The sequence below is a fragment of the Bos indicus x Bos taurus genome, chromosome 19 (genome assembly GCF_003369695.1).
Source record: "Bos indicus x Bos taurus breed Angus x Brahman F1 hybrid chromosome 19, Bos_hybrid_MaternalHap_v2.0, whole genome shotgun sequence".
NCBI lineage: Eukaryota > Metazoa > Chordata > Mammalia > Artiodactyla > Bovidae > Bos > Bos indicus x Bos taurus.
The window spans coordinates 43,500,184-43,522,468 of NC_040094.1; the positions used below are offsets into that span (position 1 = coordinate 43,500,184).

A 22,285-nucleotide genomic window follows, 5' to 3' on the forward strand; every position below is an offset into this window, starting at 1 on the left:
CCATTTCTCATCTGCAAAATTTCCAGGGCTTGAAACATTTGACTGCCAAGGTTCTTTCCTGTTTCTGCTGCGCAGGGGAGTGCACAGAAAAGTCGTGGAAGGAGGGGCAGGGCAGGGGGGCCTCTAGGTGAGCTGGCAATCTCTGGAATCCCCAGGCCTTCCCCTCAATACGGCTTTGCCTCTGAGATCACAAAAGCTGTGTCCCCAACCCACACGCGTGCGCGCGCGCACACACACACACGTTAGACTTCTTAAATCTAGAGGCTCAGAAGATGACAAACGCCCGCATCTCCAGCTGCTCCAACCCTTTCCTCCTCCCTTTTGACAGATGAGAAAACTGAGGCCCCGCGCTGGGATTTCCAGAGCCCGGGATTTCCCAGCCCTCCCACTCCCATCCTCCAGCCACTCCCGCCCCTCTTGCCCAGCACGGTCTGCGGCAGCTCCGCGGGGTCGCCGGCAAGGGCCGGCTGGGACTCCCGGGGGACCCCGCCGTCGGAGCAGCCCCCCGCGCTCGGCGCCGCCCCGCCTCGCAGCCGTGCTCTCGCCGGGGAGCCAGCCACCGAGGGCGGAGGCGGGGAGAGAGCGACCGAGGCTGGGAGGGGTGTTGGCGAGAGCTCGCGCGCTGTGTATGGTCTGTCAGAGGCAGCTGACCTTTGAGGAGGAAATCGCTGCTCTCGGCTCCTTCCTGTAGTAACAGCCGCCGCCGCCGCCGCCGCCAGGAGCCCCGGCCGGGAGCGAGCGCCGGCCCAGTCGCCGGACCGCCCGGCACGACCAGGTGGGTGGCCCCGGCAGCGCGCCCCCGGCGACGCGCGCCCAGAGGGGGCACCCTGCTGCTGCTGCTGCCGCCGCCCGGGTCCTCGCCCCGCAGGCCCCGGAGCCCGACAGACGGAGGGGCGCTGGGGACGGTCCCCGGGACCCAGGGGGAGTTTCGGCGCCGCGTGGACTAGGGACGCGGGACGCGGATGGAGGGAGGAGGCCGAGGGTGGGCGCCGTCCTCGCCCTCGGTGGGCAGGGGGCGCTGTCGGACTGGATAGTGGGAGACGTCGGGGCACAGCGAGGTGCGGGGGGCGCAGCCCGAGAGAGGGAGTGTCTTGTCTCCCCAGCCCTCCCTCCTAAACACCCCAGCCACGTGCCAGCGGTGGCCGAGCCGTCCAGGGGAAACCTTCGGTGGCCTTGCCCTAGCTTTGGGCTGGAATATCCCCGCGTTCCCAGAAACTGAGACTCGGGGTTCGAAGCAGGGTAGGGGGTGTTTGCAGTCCTCCCCAGAGGGCCCGAGGGCCTCCGCCATCAAGTTTCTCTTTCAGTTTCTAGCTGTTCCCCCCACCCCCACCCCGGGAAGCCCCGGTGGGGCGAGGGGAGAGGAAGAAGGGGAGGGCACCTGACTTTCGGGAGCCCCTCCCCAAGCCTCAGCGGGTTCCTCGCTGGAGGGAAGGACGGCCTTCCCCTCCTCACCGTCTTTCTTCCCGCACAGGAAAGCGTGTCTGTGGGAGGGGAGGGGCCTGGCCTGACCGCGGTCCAGGGATGGGTGGGCACGGCAGGGCCAGGGGCAGGCCCAGTCCACGCCTGTGACGAGAAGGCACCTCCTCAGCGCTCTGGTCGCCCTAGGTGAACGGACATGGCGGGCTGGATCCAGGCCCAGCAGCTGCAGGGAGATGCCCTGCGCCAGATGCAGGTGCTATACGGGCAGCACTTCCCCATCGAGGTCCGGCATTACTTGGCACAGTGGATTGAGAGCCAGCCGTGGTAGGTGCCCCTGCCCGGCGCCTTGCCCTGCTGGTCGCTAACCATCAAGGCCCCTTGGCCTTTACGTCTCCTCTTGGTGGTTTGGGGAGATTCTGATCCTGGATGTCCCTCACTGTGTGGAAGGGGTGGTGTCCCAGGGAAAGGGGAACAGGGAAATGGGAGTCTGGGAGGGGAGAGGGGATGTTTCTAGATTCTGATGCCTGTGGAGCTGCAGGGAGCAAGTCTTGTGGGCAGGAGCCTGGGATTTTCCCGTCCTTCCTGGTACCTGACCTCCTCATCCGAGGAGGCACCATAGCAGGTTTCTCTCTCCTGCCTTGCGCTAAGGGATGCCATCGACCTGGACAATCCCCAGGACCGAGCCCAGGCCACCCAGCTCCTGGAGGGCCTGGTGCAGGAGTTGCAGAAGAAGGCAGAGCACCAAGTCGGGGAAGACGGGTTCCTTCTGAAGATCAAGCTGGGGCACTATGCCACGCAGCTCCAGGTGGGCGTGAGCTGCAAGCCGTCTGCAGGGAAACAGTGTCGGCCTTCTCTTTCCAGCACCAGAACCCCTGGGTTTTTTCCTGGTTTGGCCACTGACTCACTGTATGACCCTGAGCTTATCTGTGCTTCAATTTCCCCCACCCCCTCTTTCTAAATCAGACCTGTCAGATTCCCTTAGCCTATGACAAAGTAAGAGACGGGGCATGTTTGTCCCCAAGAGAAGGGGGATGGGTGAAAGCACTTTCTGGGTAGATCAGGCAGAAGGGATGGGAGTAGCCTGAGTCAAAATTCTGTTGTGAGAGAAACGAACACCGACAGATTCTAGAAAGGAGGGGATGGGCAACCAGACAGCTCTCTTGGGGCAAGTGGCATGCGAGAGGAGCAGCGTTGTCCTGGAGCCTTGAATTAAGGGTTTAATGTAAGGTGAGGGTGTGGGAGGAAGGAGTAAAGGGGAAAGAGGAAATTTTTGTGGAAATAGGAAAGGGATGTGGATGGTAATCATAGATGAGCATTTATTGGAACTCACTTGAAGTTTTAGAGAGCCTTCTTGAATACAAGCAGGAGGGTGCCAAGGAAATAAAAAGTCCATCCCAAAGGAGGCAGGAAACAGAAGAAACCTGGGGTGTGGGGGGTGTGGGAAGGGAAGTAAAATAGGAACCCAGGGCCAGGACTATAATGGAAAGTACCTTGACCTTGGCATTAGATGCCCCGAGTCTTGAGTCATCTGCTCACTCACTTGTTTGCCTTTGGACAAGTACTCAATCTCTCTGAGCATCAGTATTCTCATCTGTGAAATGAGGATAATGGTTTCTGCTTGTGTTATAGGGTTTCTATGATGCACAAGTCAAAGGAGATGGCAGATTGGAAGTACTTTGTAACCTGTGGCTTTCTAATGCAGTGTGAACCGAATGTGAAGATCTGGGAGGGGAAATCAAGTCAAGGAGAGATAGAGGTTCTGGTGGCAGTTCCTGAGGCTTCCGAGTGGAAGCTGAGGCATAGGCTGGAGGAGAGGAAGGAGTGGGTGGCACTGCAGTGGGCATGGTGGGAGCAGAGGGTGGCCTTTGGTAGCCACTGTTGGATTCTTTCAGAACACGTACGACCGCTGCCCCATGGAGCTGGTGCGCTGCATTCGCCATATTCTGTACAATGAACAGAGGCTGGTCCGAGAAGCCAACAATGTGAGTGTCCCATGGGTTTGGGGAAAGATTTTGAGAAGTCCTTTCACCTGCTCTCCTCTCCAGACACAGCTCTGTTTTATAAATGCTGGCAAGAGAGAGCACCAAAGAAATAAAACACACAGGCAAGTGTGAGAGGCCATATTACATGCAGGTTTAGATTGACCCCACACACACACAGAGCCCCCACTCCCTGGCTCTATTTACTAGCTGTGCGACTTGAGCAAGTTACTTCACCTCTCTGAGCCTCCGATTTTTTCCTATTATAAATGAGGGCAGTCACAGTATCTACTCTATAGGGCTATTTCGAGGATTAAATGAGATACCATGTGGGCAAAGGATGTGTGCTGTGTGTTTAATCGTTCAGTCGTGTCTGACTCTCTGCAGCCCTGGGGACTGTAGCCTGCCAAGCTCCTCTGTCTGTGGAATTTTCCAGGCAAGAATACTGGAGCAGGTTGCCATTTTCTACTCCAGGGGATCTTCCCGACCCAGAGATCAAACCCACATCTCTTGTGTCCCCTGCCTTGGCAGGTGGATTCTTTACCACTGAGCCACCTGGGAAGCCCAGAGCAAAGAACAGACATATACAAATGAAGAAGAGGAAGCCCTAAAAACATATACACATCTGGAAACTCAATCTATGTCAGAGATGGCATTACAAATCACTAGGGAAAAGATTTGTCATTGAATAAATGAGGCCGGGGCAAAAGAAGAAATATCCTCTGGCGGGGTCTATGAGGAGAAATGGAGGTCTGTGTCAGAAGAATTAACCTGGGCAAGCTCAGAGAAGCAAGGCCCAGGGAGGCAGAGCAGGGACCTATTCCCCAGGTTCTGAAATCATAAAGATCTCGGACATATGCTTCGACAGTGGTGCAAATGGTACATTATCCACAGTAAAGCAAAATGAATTTCATTAAATGATATCCCTTAGGTAATGACCACAGAATAATGCCTGAAGTGAAGTCATAGTTATTATTTACTTGTGGTGGACACTGATATCAAGAATTTGAGAGGTCATTCAGTAAACATTTATCGAGGTCCTGCTGTGCGTCTGACACTGGACTAGGATGGGAGAAACAGATAAAGTCCTGGCTTCCACCTAAAAGGGATTTGGGCTGTGATAGATTCTTTAGGACTCTGCTGAGTGCTAAGTCAGCCTATATGGAAAAAGGACCCAACTCAGATTGGGGCAGGCTGGCCAGTAGTGGGGAGGGTGTCCAGAGGAAAAAGATGCCTGACTGTAATGAGGAAAGAGGGAGGAAGAAGGTGGAATGAGTTTTCTAGTGAAAAATAGCAGCAGTAGGATTTCCCTGGTGGTCCAGTGGTTAAGGCCCCACCTTCCACTGCAGGAGGCATGGGTTTGATCCCTGGTTGGGGAATTAAGATACCACATACCACAAGGTGCAGCCAAAAATAGAAATAAAGAAAATGCAAAATAAATAAATAGCAACAGTATATATGAGGGCAGGAAGGCACAAGCCATCTTATGACATTTGAAGAATTTTAAGTGTTTAGTGATCCTGGGAAGAAGGGAGCCGACTGGGCAGAAGCCAGGTCACAGAGGGTTAACTGGTACAATTCTTGACTTGGTGCAATTACAGAGCTATCTGTAAACGTAGGAATGAGTCCAGTTCCAGTTAAGAAATACCTGCCTACAAGGCAGGTGCTGTTATGTTTGGGGGAAAAATAGTCCTCCAGTCATCAAGCTGTTCTTGGACACCTCTGACGTTCTGGGCCTTGAGGATTTTGTTGTGCACCAAATGGGACAAAGTCTTGGTCCTTAGGGAGCTCACTTTCTAGTGCAGAGAGGCAGACAAGAAAGAACATGCAGGAACATGACACGTTCAGTAGGGCAGTCCTATTTTAATGTAACTCTTCAGAAGAGGTCACTCTGAAAAGGTGCCAGTGGAAGTGCCAGCCTCAGGAGGATTTAGTGCCAGAATGTTCCAGGGTAATGGAACAAAACATGCAAAGGCCCTGAGGCAGGAACTCCCTGCGTATCCAAGGAACAGAAAGTGGCCAGTGTGGTTTAGCAACAAGGGAGCTGGGGGTGGGGTAGGCAGAGGCTCCTGGCTAGGGCCGTGGAGGCTGTGAAGGGAGTTTGGGTTTTACTCTGAGAGCAGTTTACTGGAGAGGCCCTAAAAATTTGGTTGAGGACTGCCCTGGGAGCCCAGTGCTTAAGAATCTGCCTGCCCATGGCGGGGACATGGGTTCAATTCCTGGTGCCGGAAGATTCCAAATGCCATGGTGCACCTAAGCCCATGGGACACAACTACTGAGCTCTAGAGCCTGTGCTCTGCAACAAGAGAAGCCACTGCAATGAGCACCACAGCTAGAGAGTAGCCAGCCCGTGAGCAGTAACAAAGACCCAGCACAGCCCAAAATAAGTAAGTAAAATAAAAACAAGAACAGCACTTGGTTGAAGGAATAGATCCAACCGGATTAGCTGAATGGCTGGATCCACAAAGCCTTTGTTGATGCCTCCTTGTACCTTCATTTGGGGGTCTTCAGGACTCCACCCACGAGCAGTTCACACTCTTCCCTCAGTCCTGAGGTCTTAGTGAGGACACAGAACGTATGTTCACATGGCTTTGTTCCCCATCATGTCCCCAGCATCTAGCATCATGGCATGGGGTCAGTGAATGACTGAAATGAGGGGCCATCATCCTTAGTAGGAAAACTCAGGTAACTCCTGGGATGGGTTGGGTTCTAGTCTCTCCAGAGAGAACTCAAATGGACCTTGTGTGGGGTACTCAGATGGAGGTCAGAACTGCAACAGAAGTTTCTACCAGAGTCTGCCAGGTCACCTATTTCTCGTCCTTTACCCCCTACACCCCTATTTTGGCAAATGACTCTTCTTCTGACTCAAAGTACCCTTCCTTCTTATTCTAGATTTGGTGTCTGGGGTCTGTAGTATTGGTGTTCCCCAAGGCCTGAGGTTTTTCTCCCATCCTCACTGCCCAGCTCACTGCTGCCTGCACCCTCCCCTGATATGTCTCCAGGGTAGTTCTTCTGCTGGGATCCTGGTTGATGCCATGTCCCAGAAACACCTTCAGATCAACCAGACATTTGAGGAACTGCGACTGGTCACGCAGGACACAGAGAATGAGCTGAAGAAGCTGCAGCAGACTCAAGAGTATTTCATCATCCAGTATCAGGAGAGCCTGAGGATCCAGGGTGAGCCTGGTGTGGGAGGGCAGTGCATGTCTGGAGGACCAGAGTGAGACCACTTTGTGAACTCCTGCAGGGTTGGGGCTGGGTCCATGTCTGTCTCCCCAGAGCCTTACCCAAAGCTTGGGACAAGTAACGGCTCCAGTGATGGAGCCCCTGCTGTGGGCCAGGCTCCAGGCTAAACCCTTATTCAATACAACCTTTACTCAATACGACTGTGTTATTCAACACAACTTTTACCATAGCCCTAAGAATTAAGTGGGGTTTCCCTGGTGGCTCAGATAGTAAAGAATCTGCCTGCAATGCAGGAGACCCAGGTTCGGTTCCTGGGTCAGGAAGATTCCCTGGAGAAGGGAATGGCTCCCCACTTCAGTATTCTTTATTCCTGTTTTGCAAATAATAAAACTGATGTTCAAAGAGAACATGCAATTTGGCCTGGGCTTCTTGTAAGTTGCAGAACTGGATGTTAACTAGAGATATTCATAAAATCCTTATATTTTATTAACCAGTATTTTGTATCTCGGTGAAAGAATGAATGAATGTGGACAGTGTTCCCCAATCAGAGGGAAAACCTAGGTTGGGAGTCCCCTGGTTGAACCAGGCTGGGGAGAGGTGGAACCCCAGGAATGCCCCTTCTTGAGCTTCACTAATAGGAGGTAAAGATGGGAGGAGGACGCGACAGTGGAAAACTCTGCTGTCTCCCAGGTCTATAATTTTCTAGTAGCTGCCATGATTAGGGTGTGGGGGAAAAATTAACCCAGAAGGAATTAACCCCACTAAGTGTCCTTACGGTACACTTTGAAGAGCCTTGAAACATGACTCATCTTCCTCCACTTCAAATTGACCCCAGAGCTGTATCACCCCCATCTAAGTGAGAACAGGAAGCCACCTTTTCCTTGTTCTTATTTTTCTGACTTCTTAAGGTAGAACCTCAGGTCATTGATTTTAGACCCTTCTTTTTTCTAATGTATATATTCAGAGCTACTGATTTCCCTCTCATTAATGCTTCAGCTGCATCTCATCATCTTGGATATGCTGTATACCATTATCATTCAATTTGAAATATTTTCTAATTTCTCTTCTGTTTATTTTACCCATACACTATTTAGACGTATATTGTTTAATTTCCAAATATTTGAGTTTTTTCTAGATGTCATACCATTATTGATTTCATTTCGTGGCTGAGGTCTATTGTTGTCAGAGAACATATGCATATGATCTCCTCTCTTAAATTTATGAAGACTTGTTCTGGGCCCCGGCATGTGCTCTATCTTGATGAATGTATTTTGTGGTCTTGAAAAGAATGTATGTTCTGAAGTTGTTTCATTTAAAAGTAGCAATAATAAATTCAATAATGTTAATGTATTTAACATTGTATATAATGCTAACATAATGAAGTAAAAAAACAAACAAACTGAGAAACCAATAACATCTATATTTTCCAAACATAATTTAGTGAGTAGAGTGGCATTGTTTTTTACATTTTTACAAATATTTTTAATGTTAGGCTTAGTCGGAGATAGCTGGATCTGGCTTTCAATCTGTTGTAATATCACATATCTTATAGCCTCTAGAAAACTCTGCTGTATACTTATAAGTGAATAAAAGAAAAAAAGGCAAATAAAGTCTTATGATTAAAAAAATAATAATAAAGTCATGATTTTACGAAAATAGTTCTGGCTTTGTGGACCTCCTATAAGGGTTTTAGGAAACCTTCAGGGGTCCCTGGCTCACACTTTAGGAACCACTGATACATGTCTTTATTGATTTATTTTTGCCTAATTGCTCCTATAGATAGAGAGGTAGCAAGATCTACTGTATTGTGTAATTCTCCGATTACTTATGTAAATATTTCCTTTATGTTTTTTGAAGCTTTATTATTTGATGCATATATATTTATGCCATGCTTATTCGCTCAGTCGATTCCCTGGGTCAGGGAGATCCCCTGGAGAAGGAAATGGCACCCCACTCCAGTATTCTTGCCTGGAGAATCCCATGGATGGAGCAGCCTGGTAGGCTACAGTCCATGGGGTCGCACAGAGTCGGACACGACTGAGCTCACTCACTCACTTTCACTTTTAGTCTCCCAGTCATATCCAATTCTTTGTGACCTCATGATCTGTAGTCTGCCAGGCTCCTCTGTCTGTGGGGATTCTCCAGGCAAGAATACTGGAGTAGGTTGCTAGGCCCTCCTCCTGGGGATCTTCCCAGATGCTGGACCAGATCAGATCGAACCCAGGTCTCCCACATTGCAGGCAGATTCTTTACTGTCTGAGCCACCAGGGAAGCATATATGTTTATAGTTATTTATAATTAGTATGTCTTTCTGATTGATTGACCCCTTAATAATTATGGAATAGCTTTCTTGATCTCTGGTATCCCTCTTTGTCTGGGGTCAAATATAATGCCTTCAGCCTTTTATTCTATATTAACACAATGTATTTTTTCATGCTTTTTATTTATTTTTTATTTTTAAATTAATTTATTTATTTTAATTGGAGGCTAATTACTTTACAGTATTGTAGTGGTTTTTGCCATACATTGACATGAATCAGCCATGGGTATACATGTGTTCCCCATCCTGAACCCCCCTCCCACCTCCTTCCCCATCCCATCCCTCAGGGTCATCCCAGTGCACCAGCTCTGAGCATCCTGTCTCATGCATCAAACCTGGGCTGGCGATCTGTTTCACATATGATAATATAGGTGTTTCAATGCTATTCTCTCAAATCATCCCACCCTCGCCTTCTCCCACAGAGTCCAAAAGACTGTTCTATACATCTGTGTCTCTTTTGCTGTCTCGCATATAGGGTCATCATTACCATCTTTCTAAATTCATTAGTATACTGTATTGGTGTTTTTCATTCTGACTTACTTCACTCTGTATAACAGGCTCCAGTTTCATTCACCTTATTAGAACTGATTCAAATGCATTCTTTTTAACAGCTGAGTATATATGTACCACATCTTTCTTATCCATTCATCTGCTAATGGACATCTAGGTTGTTTCCATGTCCTGGCTATTATAAACAGTGCTGCGATGAACAATGGGGTACACGTGTCTCTTTCAATTCTGATTTCCTAGGTGTGTATGCCCAGCAGTGGGATTGCTGGGTCATATGGCAGTTCTAGTTGCAGTTTTTTATTCATGCTTTTTAAAATTTGAAATGTAGACAGCACATAATTGAGTCTTTTTGTATTTATTCTGAAAATCTTTGCTTTTAATTGAGGTGTTCAGTTTATTAATATTTAATGTAATGTTAAATACCCGTCTACTGAGGTCCACATTTTAATATTTATTTTGTTTTGTCCCTTTTTGGTTTTTTGTTCCTCTGTTCTTCCTTTTAATTCTTTAAATTTTTAAAGATGCTGCTTTAACTTAACCATTTAAGCTTTCCTCCTACCCTACCCTATGGGTGTTTTCTGTATCTTGAGATTAACGCGTTGCCTGAGACTTAGCAGGCATTGAATAAAAGTTGGGGGGATGATTCAAGCAGGTCTTCATTACATCTGAATCCATCCCAGATTAACGTGAAAGAAAAGACAGCCCTTTTCCAAGATTAGGGAATAGGAGATTCAGGCTCTTATTTCTACCCAAGGCCATTGACTGGCTGACAGAATGGATGATCCGCTTCTTGGGTTTTCTGTTTGCTACTTGTGAGGTTGGGTTTGTCCCCATCATGCAATGTCAGTTCAGTCTCATTTATCAGGTGCACCCATCAGAAACACAGATGACTGATCTGTTTGTGTGAGGGCAGTCTCAGCTCCCTCCAGTGGAGCAGACAATTGCCTCACGTCTCCTGGCGTCCTTCCCAGAAGCTTCTGCAATTTGCCAGGAGAGACTTAAGTGGGTCACTTGCATAAGGAAGCCAGGTCCCGGTGTTGGGATTATCACTGTCTCCCTGTGGGTGGCAGGATTCCGAGTGGCTGTCCAGATTGTTCTGCTCCATTCCTTGCCTGCTCAGTCCCCTGCAGTCAGAATGGAGCCATATTTCTAAGTTCTCTTGAATAGAGTTGCTTTAGTCTGTCCCAGCCCTGTGTGTCCATAGGACCGGGTCTTGGCCATGTGACATGGCCCTCAGAGGCCTGCAAGGAGCTTGACCAAGACTTGCTGACTGACGCTCACGTCTTCTAGACTCAGCCCCAGTGAGGTCCCTGGGATGTTCAGAAAGGCCATTGGCGAGGGTAGGATGCCAGCACTGGGGACAGTGGTTACCTGTGGAGGGAGGGATGGGGTTGCCAGCAGGGGAGGGGTACGGGTGCTTCACCATGGAAGTGCCTGATTTCTTAAGCGGCTTCTTGATACACAGGTGTTTCTTGTATCATCCTCTCTACTTCCTGTGTCTTAAGTATTTCATCACAGGTTGTTTGCAGAGGGAGTCAGTGAGGCCTGGTTACATATTCCTGCCATTGATGAGCGGCCTGAGAGCTGGTGTGGAGAGAAATTGCCTCTCTCTCCTGAGAGAATCTCACTGCTTTTGTGTCCCCAGTGGCCCCGACTCTCTCTGTGTCTCATTTCCGGTTGGTTAGCTGAGCTCACAGTGACCAACCTGGTTAAGCATGTTAGGGACCTTCACCACCTGAAGAAAACCCCCTTCCCTGAGGAGAGGCTGCCAAGCCTGGTAGTCAGGACAAAGCCCACGGACCAGAGGCTTCTCACGAGGCTGTGCCCATGAGGTTGGGGCTGAGAGCTGCTCCATCTGCCTTTCATCCCCTCATGTAACCCATTAACCATAACTGACTTCCCTCGGGGGCCAATGGTGCCGGGCAGCTTCCTGAGCATTTTCTGTCTCATCACTTAGCAGCAGCCGCTGAAGTAGATGCCTCATGATGCTCCCCTTTTACAGATGGGAAAACTGAGGCATAGGAGAGTGGGGTGACTTGCCCAAGTTCACCACCTGGTGAATGGCGGGGTTCACTTCAGACCAGACATGGTGGCTCCAAGCCAGACCATGCATTGGGTGAGGCAGGCTAAGTAGGGGGTTGGCCAGGGCAGGCTTCTCCTCAGCTGTCCCCCAGGCTTCCATCTCCCCACTCCCTGAGAGGAGCTCAGAGTCGGGCCACAGGGGCCAGAGTCTTCTCATCTACGGGCCCCGTTGCTGTGGAACCTGACTGGCCGCTGGTCAGACATGTCCCCTCGAGGGTCTTGCCTCCAGAACAGATGGGCTCCCGGCTGGACCGGGGAGGTCATGGTCGTGGTGTCCTGTCCCCTCCTCCAGCTCAGTTTGCCCAGCTGGCCCAGCTGAACCCCCAGGAGCGACTGAGCCGGGAGACGGCCCTCCAGCAGAAGCAGGTGTCCCTGGAGGCCTGGCTGCAGCGCGAGGCCCAGACGCTGCAGCAGTACCGCGTGGTGAGTGGGCTCAGCGTCCCTCCCCTCCCGCAGGGGCAGTGACACCCTGAGCTGTCCTGGGGACCCTGAGGGAGGCAGAGAGCCAGGAGGAGAGCGGGACCCAGCAGAGCAGGAGGCCCGGGCCTTCTTCCTCATGGGGCCTGAGGGGGAGAGTCGGTCTGGGAGGAGGAGGCCCTGCAGGGCTGTTCTGAGAGCCCAGAAGGGCCGGCTGAGCCACCCCCCGACCCTCAGGAGCTGGCCGAGAAGCACCAGAAGACCCTGCAGCTGCTGCGGAAGCAGCAGACCATCATCCTGGATGACGAGCTGATCCAGTGGAAGCGGCGGCAGCAGCTGGCGGGGAACGGAGGGCCCCCCGAGGGCAGCCTGGATGTGCTACAGTCCTGGTACCAGGGGTGGGGGGCGGGGAGGGGCAGGCAGCAGAGTGGTGCTGCCAGCTGCTGTTTGCGCCCACGTCTACATGAGCAGCTGGCTCCCTCTGTCTGGGCGTGGGTCTTATCCCACCAGTGGTGTGTTTGGTGCTGACACCGGTGTCCCTTTCTGTGCCCCCTCCCCTGGGAGGATGCTCGGGTGGGGCCAGGTGGCAAAGTGGCGCTCAGGCTGGTTGGACCCCAGTCAGTGTCGCTCCTCCTGGGTGTTTCTCTGGTTTTTTTGGAAGGCAGGGCATCTCTGCTGTGCCCAGTGCACAGGCGAGGTGGCTCGGGCACCAGGCCTTCCTGGGGGTGGAGCTGGGTGTGGGCCTTGTGCCCGCCTGGGCGCCTGCCAGCTTCTGGCCTGGAGGACGGGGGTGAAGCCCGTGTCCTTCCCTTGGGCCCTGGGGCTCGGGTTCAGGTGTGAGAAGTTGGCGGAGATCATCTGGCAGAACCGGCAGCAGATCCGCAGAGCCGAGCACCTCTGCCAGCAGCTGCCCATCCCCGGCCCCGTGGAGGAGATGCTGGCTGAGGTCAACGCCACCATCACTGACATCATCTCAGCCCTGGTGACCAGGTGACTCCTGGCCACGCCCCGCTCCCATCTGGTTGCCCTGGGTTGGGGGCAGCAGGGTCTTTGCAGATGGGGAGCTCTGGCTTAAATCCTTCAGTTTCTGCCTCACACCCTCCTCCCATCCCTCTCCATCCCCTGTTGCTATGGCCTCTTGCTGTCGACCTCACCCAGTATTTCTCGTGGACACTACACGGGCATTTGTCTCCTGCAACTCCTTTCAGCTGCTGAGTTCCTTTCACTGCCTCCCTTCCTGCCAGCTCCCCTGACTCACATTGGCCCCAGGGAGGGTGGACTGTCCGCAAACCCTCCCTTCACCTGCTCAGCCTGGTGCAAGGCAGCCTCCCCACGTGGAAGGTGGGGCCAGAGTCCTGTCCCCTGAAGTGTCTCCTGTCCCTTGTGTCTCCGCAGCACCTTCATCATCGAGAAGCAGCCCCCTCAGGTCCTGAAGACCCAGACCAAGTTCGCGGCCACCGTGCGCCTGCTGGTGGGCGGGAAGCTGAACGTGCACATGAACCCCCCCCAGGTGAAGGCCACCATCATCAGCGAGCAGCAGGCCAAGTCACTGCTCAAGAACGAGAACACCCGCAAGTATGCTGCCCGCTCCTTCATCTGCCCTCCCCCAGCTCAGCCTCTGCTCTGTAGCTGGGGTCCCAGGTGATGAGGACACACGGGGCCTCCCACTCTTTGTCTCGCATTGCAATGACAGATGACTCTGTCTGTCTGGGGGTACTCCTCGCACACAGAGCAAATCAAGGACTTCACTATTAGGGTGTCCCAGGATCTGTGCTGAGCACTGGCACAGTGCTGGGATCCACACCAAACTTGGCTCCATCACGGCCCAACCTTTAGGCTAGCAGGCAGCAGACGTGAGAATTGATTACTTGCTGGCATGTGAAAAGAGAGACGACTGGGGCACCATGAAAGTGGGTCATGGAGGGGGTGGGACAGAATGACAGCTAGTTTCAAGGCTGCGGGGTGACTAGGAGGAGATGGTGAACGGGCGTGGAGAGGGCAGACGTTCGGGCAGAGAGAACACGGGCCTGTCTGGAGGAGGAGCAGACAAAGGGCGTGGTGGATGGAGAACCCGGGGTGAGGTCCTGGGATTAGGCCAGGCCACCCGTGAAAGGCGTGGGAGTGAGTGAAGGAGGGCGGGAATGAGTGAGGGGAGAGACTGGGTCCTGAGTACTGAGGCCCACTGTGTGCTCTGGGGCTAGGATGACGAAGATGACGAAGAGTTCTCACTCTCTTAGAGCCTGCCTTTGGGCTGGGAACAAGACAGTCATATACTCTTAAAAATCAGGCAGCGTCAGAAGGCAATAGAGTCTAGACAGAAAATTAAAGCCAAGCAATATCACAGCGCCTGGATAGATGTTGCAACAGCACATGGATGGCCAAGGAGGGCCTTTCTGAGGATCTATTTGAGTGGAGACCTGAATGAGAAAGTCAAGAATGCAACAGGGGGATTTGCCTGGTGGTCCACTGGTTAAGACTCCACCTTCCAATACAGGGGGTATGGGTTAGATCCCCGGTTGGGAAACTAAGGTCCCATATGCCTCGGGGTACAGCCAGAACTTTTTAAAAAATTTAAAAAATAGTAAAGTGCAAAATGCATTACTTAAAAAAAGAATGTAACAGGAAGGCAAGTACAGGAGTCCCCAGGCAGCACTGAGCTTGTGTGTTCAGCAAACAGACAAGATACTGTGGGCTTGCTTGTTCTGAATGAGGGGAGGGGAGCCCAGTGAGGCCAGGGCAGGGGTTGATGGCATGGATCTTGTTAGGCTGAGGTCATGATTTTTATGTCAAGTGGGCTAGAAGCTGCCAAAGGCCCCCACGTCAATCTTGACGCCCAAGGAACTTTAACATTGGCCCCACCCTTGGGGCTTTGCTCGGATGCTCTCAGGTTGATGAGGAAAGACAGCCCAGAGGAACGCTCTTAGGGGAGGGGTCAGGGGCTGCTGTGGGGCCTTCTGGAGAAGCTGGGGCCCAGGGTGCATACAGGACAGTGCTCTGGGCCTGGGCCCAGCGGAGACGGGTTCCCCTCTGCTTGGCAGTGAGTGCAGCGGGGAGATCCTGAACAACTGCTGTGTGATGGAGTATCACCAGGCCACAGGCACCCTCAGCGCCCACTTCAGAAACATGGTGAGGACAGGGCCCGGCCCGAGCTGGGAGGTCTGTCCAGAGCTGAGTCCTGAGTCCTCGTAACCTGCCACGTTCCCCTCGTCCCCTTTTGATCTCCCACCCTGCAGTCCCTCAAGAGGATCAAGCGAGCTGACCGGCGAGGTGCAGAGTCTGTGACGGAAGAGAAGTTCACGGTCCTGTTTGAGTCTCAATTCAGTGTTGGCAGCAATGAGCTTGTGTTCCAGGTGAAGGTGAGGCCTGGCTCCCCTGTCCCCTGCAGGCCACCCAGCTGACTTGGGAAAGCCAGAGACTGGAATCCTTGCATACGCTCAGTCCAGTTACCGCATGATGCTCTCAGAAAACCTAATTTCACTCTGCTGGTGCTTATTTGCTAGATTGTAATCTGGCACCTGGGCTTCCCTGGTGGCTCAGATGGCAAAGAATCCACCTGCAATGTGGGAGACCTGGGTTTGATCCCTAGGTTGGGAAGATCCCCTGTGAGTTAACCCACTCCAGTATTCTTACCTGGAGAATCACCATGGACAGAGGAGCCTGGCGGGCTAGAGTTCATGGGGTCCCAAAGAGTAGGACACGACTGAGTGACTGAGCACAGACAGCAATCTGGCACCCACCCTCAGGATTGAGGCAATGGCCAAAAAGAAATGGGCTGTGTTTTTTGTTTATTTCTGCTTTGGTTTTGCTGGAAGGGGCTTGAGGAATGGCGGTCAGGTGCCTCCCCCAAGTGGAGGGCAAGACCAGGGTCATAGGCCCTCATCCCTCATTCCCTGGATTCCCGTAGACCCTGTCCCTTCCCGTGGTTGTCATCGTTCATGGCAGCCAGGACCACAATGCTACTGCCACGGTGCTGTGGGACAATGCCTTTGCTGAGCCGGTGAGTCCCCGTGGGACCCCCACCTCAGCCCCAGCCCCTCAGAGGTTCCCAGGGCCAGCCCCAACCCCAGGGCTCCTGCTGAGTGGTCTTCTCCCACCCTTGGGCCAAACCAGTGGTCAGGGGGCAGCTGGTGTGAGCGCCCTGCCCTCAGCACGACCTCAGCTCTGTCTGGGCTCCAGGTCACGGGACTGGGGTCTCCTAGGTCTGTGAGCTTGGTGCTTGGAATCTGGCCCCTGATCTCTGCTCCCAGGGCTCCGTTCTGGGTCTCTACCCCTATATACCCGTCCCTCTGCTCCTGCCCCCCGTTTCTTTCCATTGTGTTTTTGTCTCCTTTCCTGGATCTTTCTCACTCCCCTCTGCCTCTTGGTATCTGTGTGTGTGTGTGTGTGTGTGTGTGTAAATATCTCCTATTCCCTCAATCTTTTCCCTTTTCTTCTCTCCCTCTCAGGGCAGGGTGCCGTTTGCGGTGCCCGACAAAGTCTTGTGGCCGCAGCTGTGCGAGGCGCTCAACATGAAATTCAAGGCCGAGGTGCAGAGCAACCGGGGCCTGACCAAGGAGAACCTGGTGTTCCTGGCGCAGAAGCTGTTCAACAGCAGCAGCAGCCATCTCGAGGACTACAACGGCATGTCCGTGTCCTGGTCCCAGTTCAACCGGGTAAGGGACGCATTGCCTGCTGCCTGCCTGGGACTATCTCTACCCCTCCCCACCTCACAGACAGGCACCTGGTCCATGGGCCCCCTCCACCCCCAGACCCCTCTCCTACAACCAGGAGAGATGGGGGCTGGTGCCCCAAGGAGTGGAGACAGCCATGAGACCCGAGGCAAGACTTTGGAAAGAACCCAGAGCTGGAAGTCAGGGTCCCCGGGCTCTGGTCCTCAACATGTTACCTCATTTGCCAGGCCCCTTCCGTTCTCTGCATCGCACTTTTCCCATCTGTAGAATGAAGGGGTTGGGCAGGAATGACTTTGGAGGTCTCATCCAGCTTGGACAGTTTCTTGCACCTTTGACCCCCTCCATGGGATTGTCCCAGATCCCTGTGTCTGAGAGGATGGGCTTTCCAGGTAGCGCTAGTGGTAAAGAACCTGCCTGCCAATGCAGGAGATAAAAGAAACGTGGGTTCGATCCCTGGGTTAGGAAGATCCCCTGGAGGAGGGCATGGCAACCCACTCCACTATTCTTGCCTGGAAAATCCCATGGACCGGAGGCTGGTGGGCTATAGTCCATAAGGTCACAAAGAGCCGGACACGATTGAAGCGACTTGGCACACAGGCACTGGGTGAGGACACAGGGGCACCAAGTGTTCCCTGGACCACCTGAGATGATGGGGATACAAGCCCTAACCTGGGCTTTCCCGGGCACCCTCAGGAGAACTTGCCCGGCTGGAACTACACCTTCTGGCAGTGGTTCGACGGGGTCATGGAGGTGCTGAAGAAACATCACAAGCCCCATTGGAATGACGGGTGAGGCACGGCGGGTGGGAGGTCGGGGCTCAGGGGACAGTGGCTGGTGGCCCAGCAGTGACTCTCTGTGCTCCATGCACCCAGGGCCATCCTAGGTTTTGTGAACAAGCAACAGGCCCATGACCTGCTCATCAACAAGCCCGACGGTACCTTCTTGTTGCGCTTCAGCGACTCAGAAATTGGGGGCATCACCATCGCCTGGAAGTTTGACTCTCGTGAGTTCCGTGCATTGCCCACACTCCCGCCCCAGTGGCTCTGTTTCTCATTTCCTCATTCCCATTCTCCATCAGGCCTGTATCCTTAGAAGGGGTCCAGTGGGAAAGATGGGAACTGAGCTTGGAGGGTGGGTAGAGTGTTGTTCAAATACCCAGTCTCTATTGGTTTCCTCTTGGGAGAACCTAACATCACTACCCCCCACAGCCTCCAGAACTGCTGAGCGAGTCCTTCTTTGTCCTGACCCAGACTTGTTGGTATCTGCTCGCCCGTGGTCACTTCCTTGCCCTGTGCTGAGAACAGGGGTGGGGTAGCAGTGCAGGCTTTTACCTGGATGTCTCCACAAGCCTGGCCCCCAGCCCTACAGCTCCAATCCTCCTGTGGGCAGTGGGTTGTGAAAATGAGCTTGGCCTTTTCACAGCTGACCGTAACCTGTGGAATCTGAAGCCATTCACCACGCGGGATTTCTCCATCCGATCCCTGGCCGACAGGTTGGGGGACCTGAACTATCTCATCTACGTGTTTCCCGACCGGCCCAAGGATGAGGTCTTCTCCAAGTACTATACTCCTGTGCTTGGTGCGTCTGCCCAACACACCTCCCAACACACTCCCGGGGCTAAGCAGCGGGTACACCCCAGGAAGAGCCCAGGGGCCATTTCCCCTGTGAGGGCTGGTCCTTGGGATGGCACAAGGCACGCAGAGGGGATTTCAGGGCTCCGTGCACCCAGGGCCATCCTAGGTTTTGTGAACAAGCAACAGGCCCATGAAGCGGAAACCCCGACCTAGCTTTCTTCCCTGCAAAGCAAACACTGAGTGCACTCCCTTCTGCGCCCTTGGAGGAGGAGGCGGCTGCAGTGTAGGGGGAGGAGCAGGATCACGCAGACCCACAGATAATGCACAGCTCCCATCTTAATCAACTGCTCTCACCCCTCTCCACCCTCAAACCTGCCCTCACAGTTGAGGGTAGGAAGCAAAATGGACAGGTTTTTTTCTCTTCAACCTGGCCCCACTCCTTTGGTTGGGTTTGTTCCTCGGTGTGGACTCTGTTTCCTTGGCAGGGGTGGGGACGGGGAGAGAGGAAGCCAAGGGCCAGGAAAGGAAGTGGGACATGGGATGAGACTGAAACCAGAGGTCTGGGGGGTCACCTGGTGACTGTCAGCAGGTGTTCAATGGGTCTGTGGGAAATCTTATCCCTGATGAGCCCCGTGGCATTGTGGGGAGTGGGGAGGGGGGGGCCGACTGCGTAGGGCGGTGTCTACTCCCCTGGGAGCTCCCAGTGACTTTGGTTCTCATCACCATCCCCACCCCCCCACCCTCGGCAGCTAAAGCAGTGGACGGATACGTGAAGCCACAGATCAAGCAAGTGGTCCCTGAGTAAGTGTCCGGGCCCAGCGTTGGTCTCCTGCTGCCTCTTTTCTCCTCCCCGCGGCTCCACCTGGCTCTCCTCACCCCCCACCGCCTCCCCTCCTATTCCCTCCCCGACCCCACTTGGCCCCGCCCTGGGGAGGGGAACTGGGCGTGGTCACAAGGGGGCGGGTACCCAGGGCCCCGCCCCTGCACCGGAGCCCTAGGCTCAGGGGCCAGTTGTCCTTCCACACCTGAGAAAGACACGAAGGTGCCCCCGAGCCCCTCCCCGCTGAGGCTCCGCTTCCTCCCACAGGTTTGTGAGCGCCTCTGCAGACTCTGCTGGAAGCAACGCCACCTACATGGACCAGGCTCCTTCCCCAGCCGTGTGCCCCCAGCCTCACTATAACATGTACCCACAGAAGTAGGTTGTGTTCTCATGCAGCTCCATGTACCCACAGAAGTAGGTTGTGTTCTCATGCAGCTCCGGGGGGAGGAACCCAGAGGGCTAATGGGCAAGGACACCAGAGCTCCTCTCCATCTGAGACCACCCAGGCCAGGTGGGCTTGGGTATATGCCCAGGTGCAGGGTGGATGAGATCAGCCAACCAGGAGCACAGAGCATTGTGAAATAGCAGGACCCTTGCTCTGGTGCTGAGTAGCTGTGTGACCTTGGGGAAATTATGGAGCCTCTCTGATGCTCAGTTTCCTTATCTGTAAAATGGAGGCAAGAGTACCTACCACATGGGACTGGGGTCAGGCTCCAGCAAGAGACTGCAGGTAATGCATTTAGCCCAGGTAAGGCTGTTGTAATGGCTTGATACAGAGTATCTCTGGGTGGTGGTGGTTCTTAGGAGTTGTGTGGGAACAGGACATGTCTCTCCTCTCTGAAGTTCCCAGAGAAGAAGATTCATTCTCTTTCCAGCCAAGGGTGGCCTACTGCCATGGGATGACCACAGGCTTGGGAGTCACAAAACTGGAATTCCAGTCCTGACTCCACCTGCCTACCAGGTGGCTCTGAACAAGCTTCCTAACATGGTTGAGCCTCAGTTTCTTCCTCAGTGGCTGTGGGGATTGGCATAACGTGGTTGAAAGGCCCAGGCCTTCATAGGTGCTCAGTGTCTGGTGCCTGAGATCTCATGGGCAGAGCTCCTTCACCCAACCACCTGTTTTTACAGAGGAGGGCAGGGACAGGGGAAATGAATTCCCTGAGATCCCTCAGTGAGCTTGTGAGTGATGAGACTAGAACCGGGGTGTCTTCCGACAAACTAGTGACTGACTGATTCAGCTTGGTGGTGCGGGCATCTAGCCAGAGCAGGTCCTGTTCCCATGAGACTGAACAGGGATCAGGCTGGGCGCTGTCCCCCAGGAGCCTGGGGCTCTGCGGCAGGCCAGTTCCCTCTGATACCCCTCTCCCCCTCCCAGCCCTGACCCGGTGCTCGACCAGGATGGAGAATTCGACCTGGACGAGACCATGGATGTGGCCCGGCACGTGGAAGAACTCCTCCGCCGCCCAATGGACAGTCTGGAGCCCTCTCTCCCCCCGCCCACTGGTCTCTTTACCCCCGGCAGAGGCTCGCTGTCCTGAATGTTTGTTCGAACACTGCACTCCTCTGTGGAAACAATCCCCAGTGTGCAGGGTCCTATTCATTGTGATTTTGTATTTGTATCTCTGTGCATACTGATGCCTTTGCAGGCAGCCCATGTACACATGTAGATGTGCGCGCGTTTGTGAACGAGGTGTGCCCACCTCGCCTCCGCAGTCTTAGGTGTGTGGCTGCCTTGTTCTTCTTCAGATGAAGGCATTCCAAGAGCTCACTGGGTCTGTCTGTGGAGAGAGACCAAGCCGCTTCTGTGGTCACAGGTACGCCAGGCAGGCAGACCTATTCCTGCCAGAGCCTTAGTCTGCTCAGCAGCTGTTTGAATGGAATTATTTGCGAAGGGAAAGGAGACAGGTAATTTCTCTAAGCTCAAGTTTTATTCCTGAGTTAGCTAGCAGCTTCGCCTCTCAGTTGTGTGCGTGGATCTGCTCTGGTACAGTGTTGGTCTTTTGCTTCTTCCCCTCAGGAGGGAGGTGATGAGTGATATTTTATACTTTATCTCCTGAATAGGGACTCCAGAGCTTTTGTGAACCGAGAGCTTGTCTAGGCTGTGGTTATGTCCCTAAACACAGCAGAAAGGGGTCTTTTGCCTCGGGCCTGGAGTTCCCTGGCCTCTTGGCCCCCAGCTCGGGGGGTCCGGCTTCATGTGTATAATGCTGCTGCCCACATTCCTGCTCTTCATTCCCCCGACCCCAATCCCATTCCCTCCATCTGGCCCCAGCCTTTCCTTGCCTCTGTCTCCAACCTTGCTCACTATGGAAGAAGTTGGGGGAGGGGGAGAGAGGTCCAGGGCTTGCAGGGTTGATCCCCTCTCCTGGAAAAAACCTGCAGCAAGAGGCAGCACCAGCGACTTGCTGTGCGCCCGTGGAGTCTGGAGGAGGGAGGGGTAAAAGCTGATGGCGGTCCACTCTGCTGGGAGGGGGAACTTGGAATAGGGCCTCTTCGCGGTTGCATAACTGACTGTGGTCTGAGAAGGCCCCTCCCGCCAAAGCTGCCGCCCACAGGCAGCCCCAGGGCAGCTGACAGCCAGAGTCCTGGAAGGGGTCCCAAGTTGAAACATCTCTCAAGGAAGGTGGGGACAAGAAGCAGGATTCTTTTGTACTTTGTACATAGGCTACACATTTGTGTAAACAGTTTTTGAATAAAATATTTTTTTTTTTCGTAAATTTGCTGGTAAGGCTCCTGGGTCATGGGGACAGCTGGAGTTCTCTTGTTCCTTTCCTCCTGCATAGCTGGTGCGGTAACCTGCAGTCTGCTCCCTTTTCTGTGGTTTTTAAGGGCGCCACACTCCACCCCCCTTCCCCACCCCAATACTTGCAGTGCCTCTCCGAAGACTAAAGAACTTGTCTTGGGGAAAGCCAGGACAACAATTACTGGGAGCGGGAGCAGGGGAGAACTCTGGTCCCCGCCTCCTGCCCTTATCAGCTGCTGCTATAAGCAGTCTGGAGGGTGGCAGCTGAAGGCCAGCGCCCACCATTCTCAACCCGGCTGGCAACCCCGCTGGATGGACATGGAGAGCGGGGAGCGCTGCAGGAGCCTTCCCGCAGTCCCTTCTCCCCGGGTCCCTTTCCAGAGACCAGCAGGTGGCACCATTCCACTGCCACTGCGTTTTCAAGCGGTTGATTTTTGAGGCTGGGACGGTCTCCCCATTTGGACCCATTGGCACCGAGAGTCCAGGGACTGTTGCCAGGGCCTGGGGGCGGGGGAGCAAGGGCCTACGACAGGGTTTCTTCGGGGCTCAAAGCAAGGGAAGAGGG

General features: G+C 53.6%; 1 protein-coding gene across 1 annotated transcript; it reads left to right on the forward strand.

The window, feature by feature from the left end:
* Positions 1-661: 661 nt before the first annotated feature.
* LOC113877099 (signal transducer and activator of transcription 5A) lies at positions 662-21,694 on the forward strand. The gene is made up of 19 exons (XM_027516875.1): positions 662-775; positions 1,606-1,743; positions 2,068-2,224; positions 3,312-3,401; positions 6,401-6,575; positions 11,789-11,919; positions 12,151-12,302; positions 12,748-12,903; positions 13,309-13,488; positions 14,952-15,039; positions 15,147-15,269; positions 15,818-15,910; positions 16,359-16,565; positions 17,277-17,371; positions 17,456-17,586; positions 18,006-18,161; positions 18,907-18,958; positions 19,245-19,352; positions 20,353-21,694. The coding sequence occupies exons 2-19, from the start codon at positions 1,616-1,618 to the stop codon at positions 20,513-20,515; spliced, it is 2,385 nt and encodes a 794-aa protein (XP_027372676.1). The 5' UTR covers positions 662-775; positions 1,606-1,615; the 3' UTR covers positions 20,516-21,694.
* The last annotated feature ends 591 nt before the right edge of the window (positions 21,695-22,285 follow it).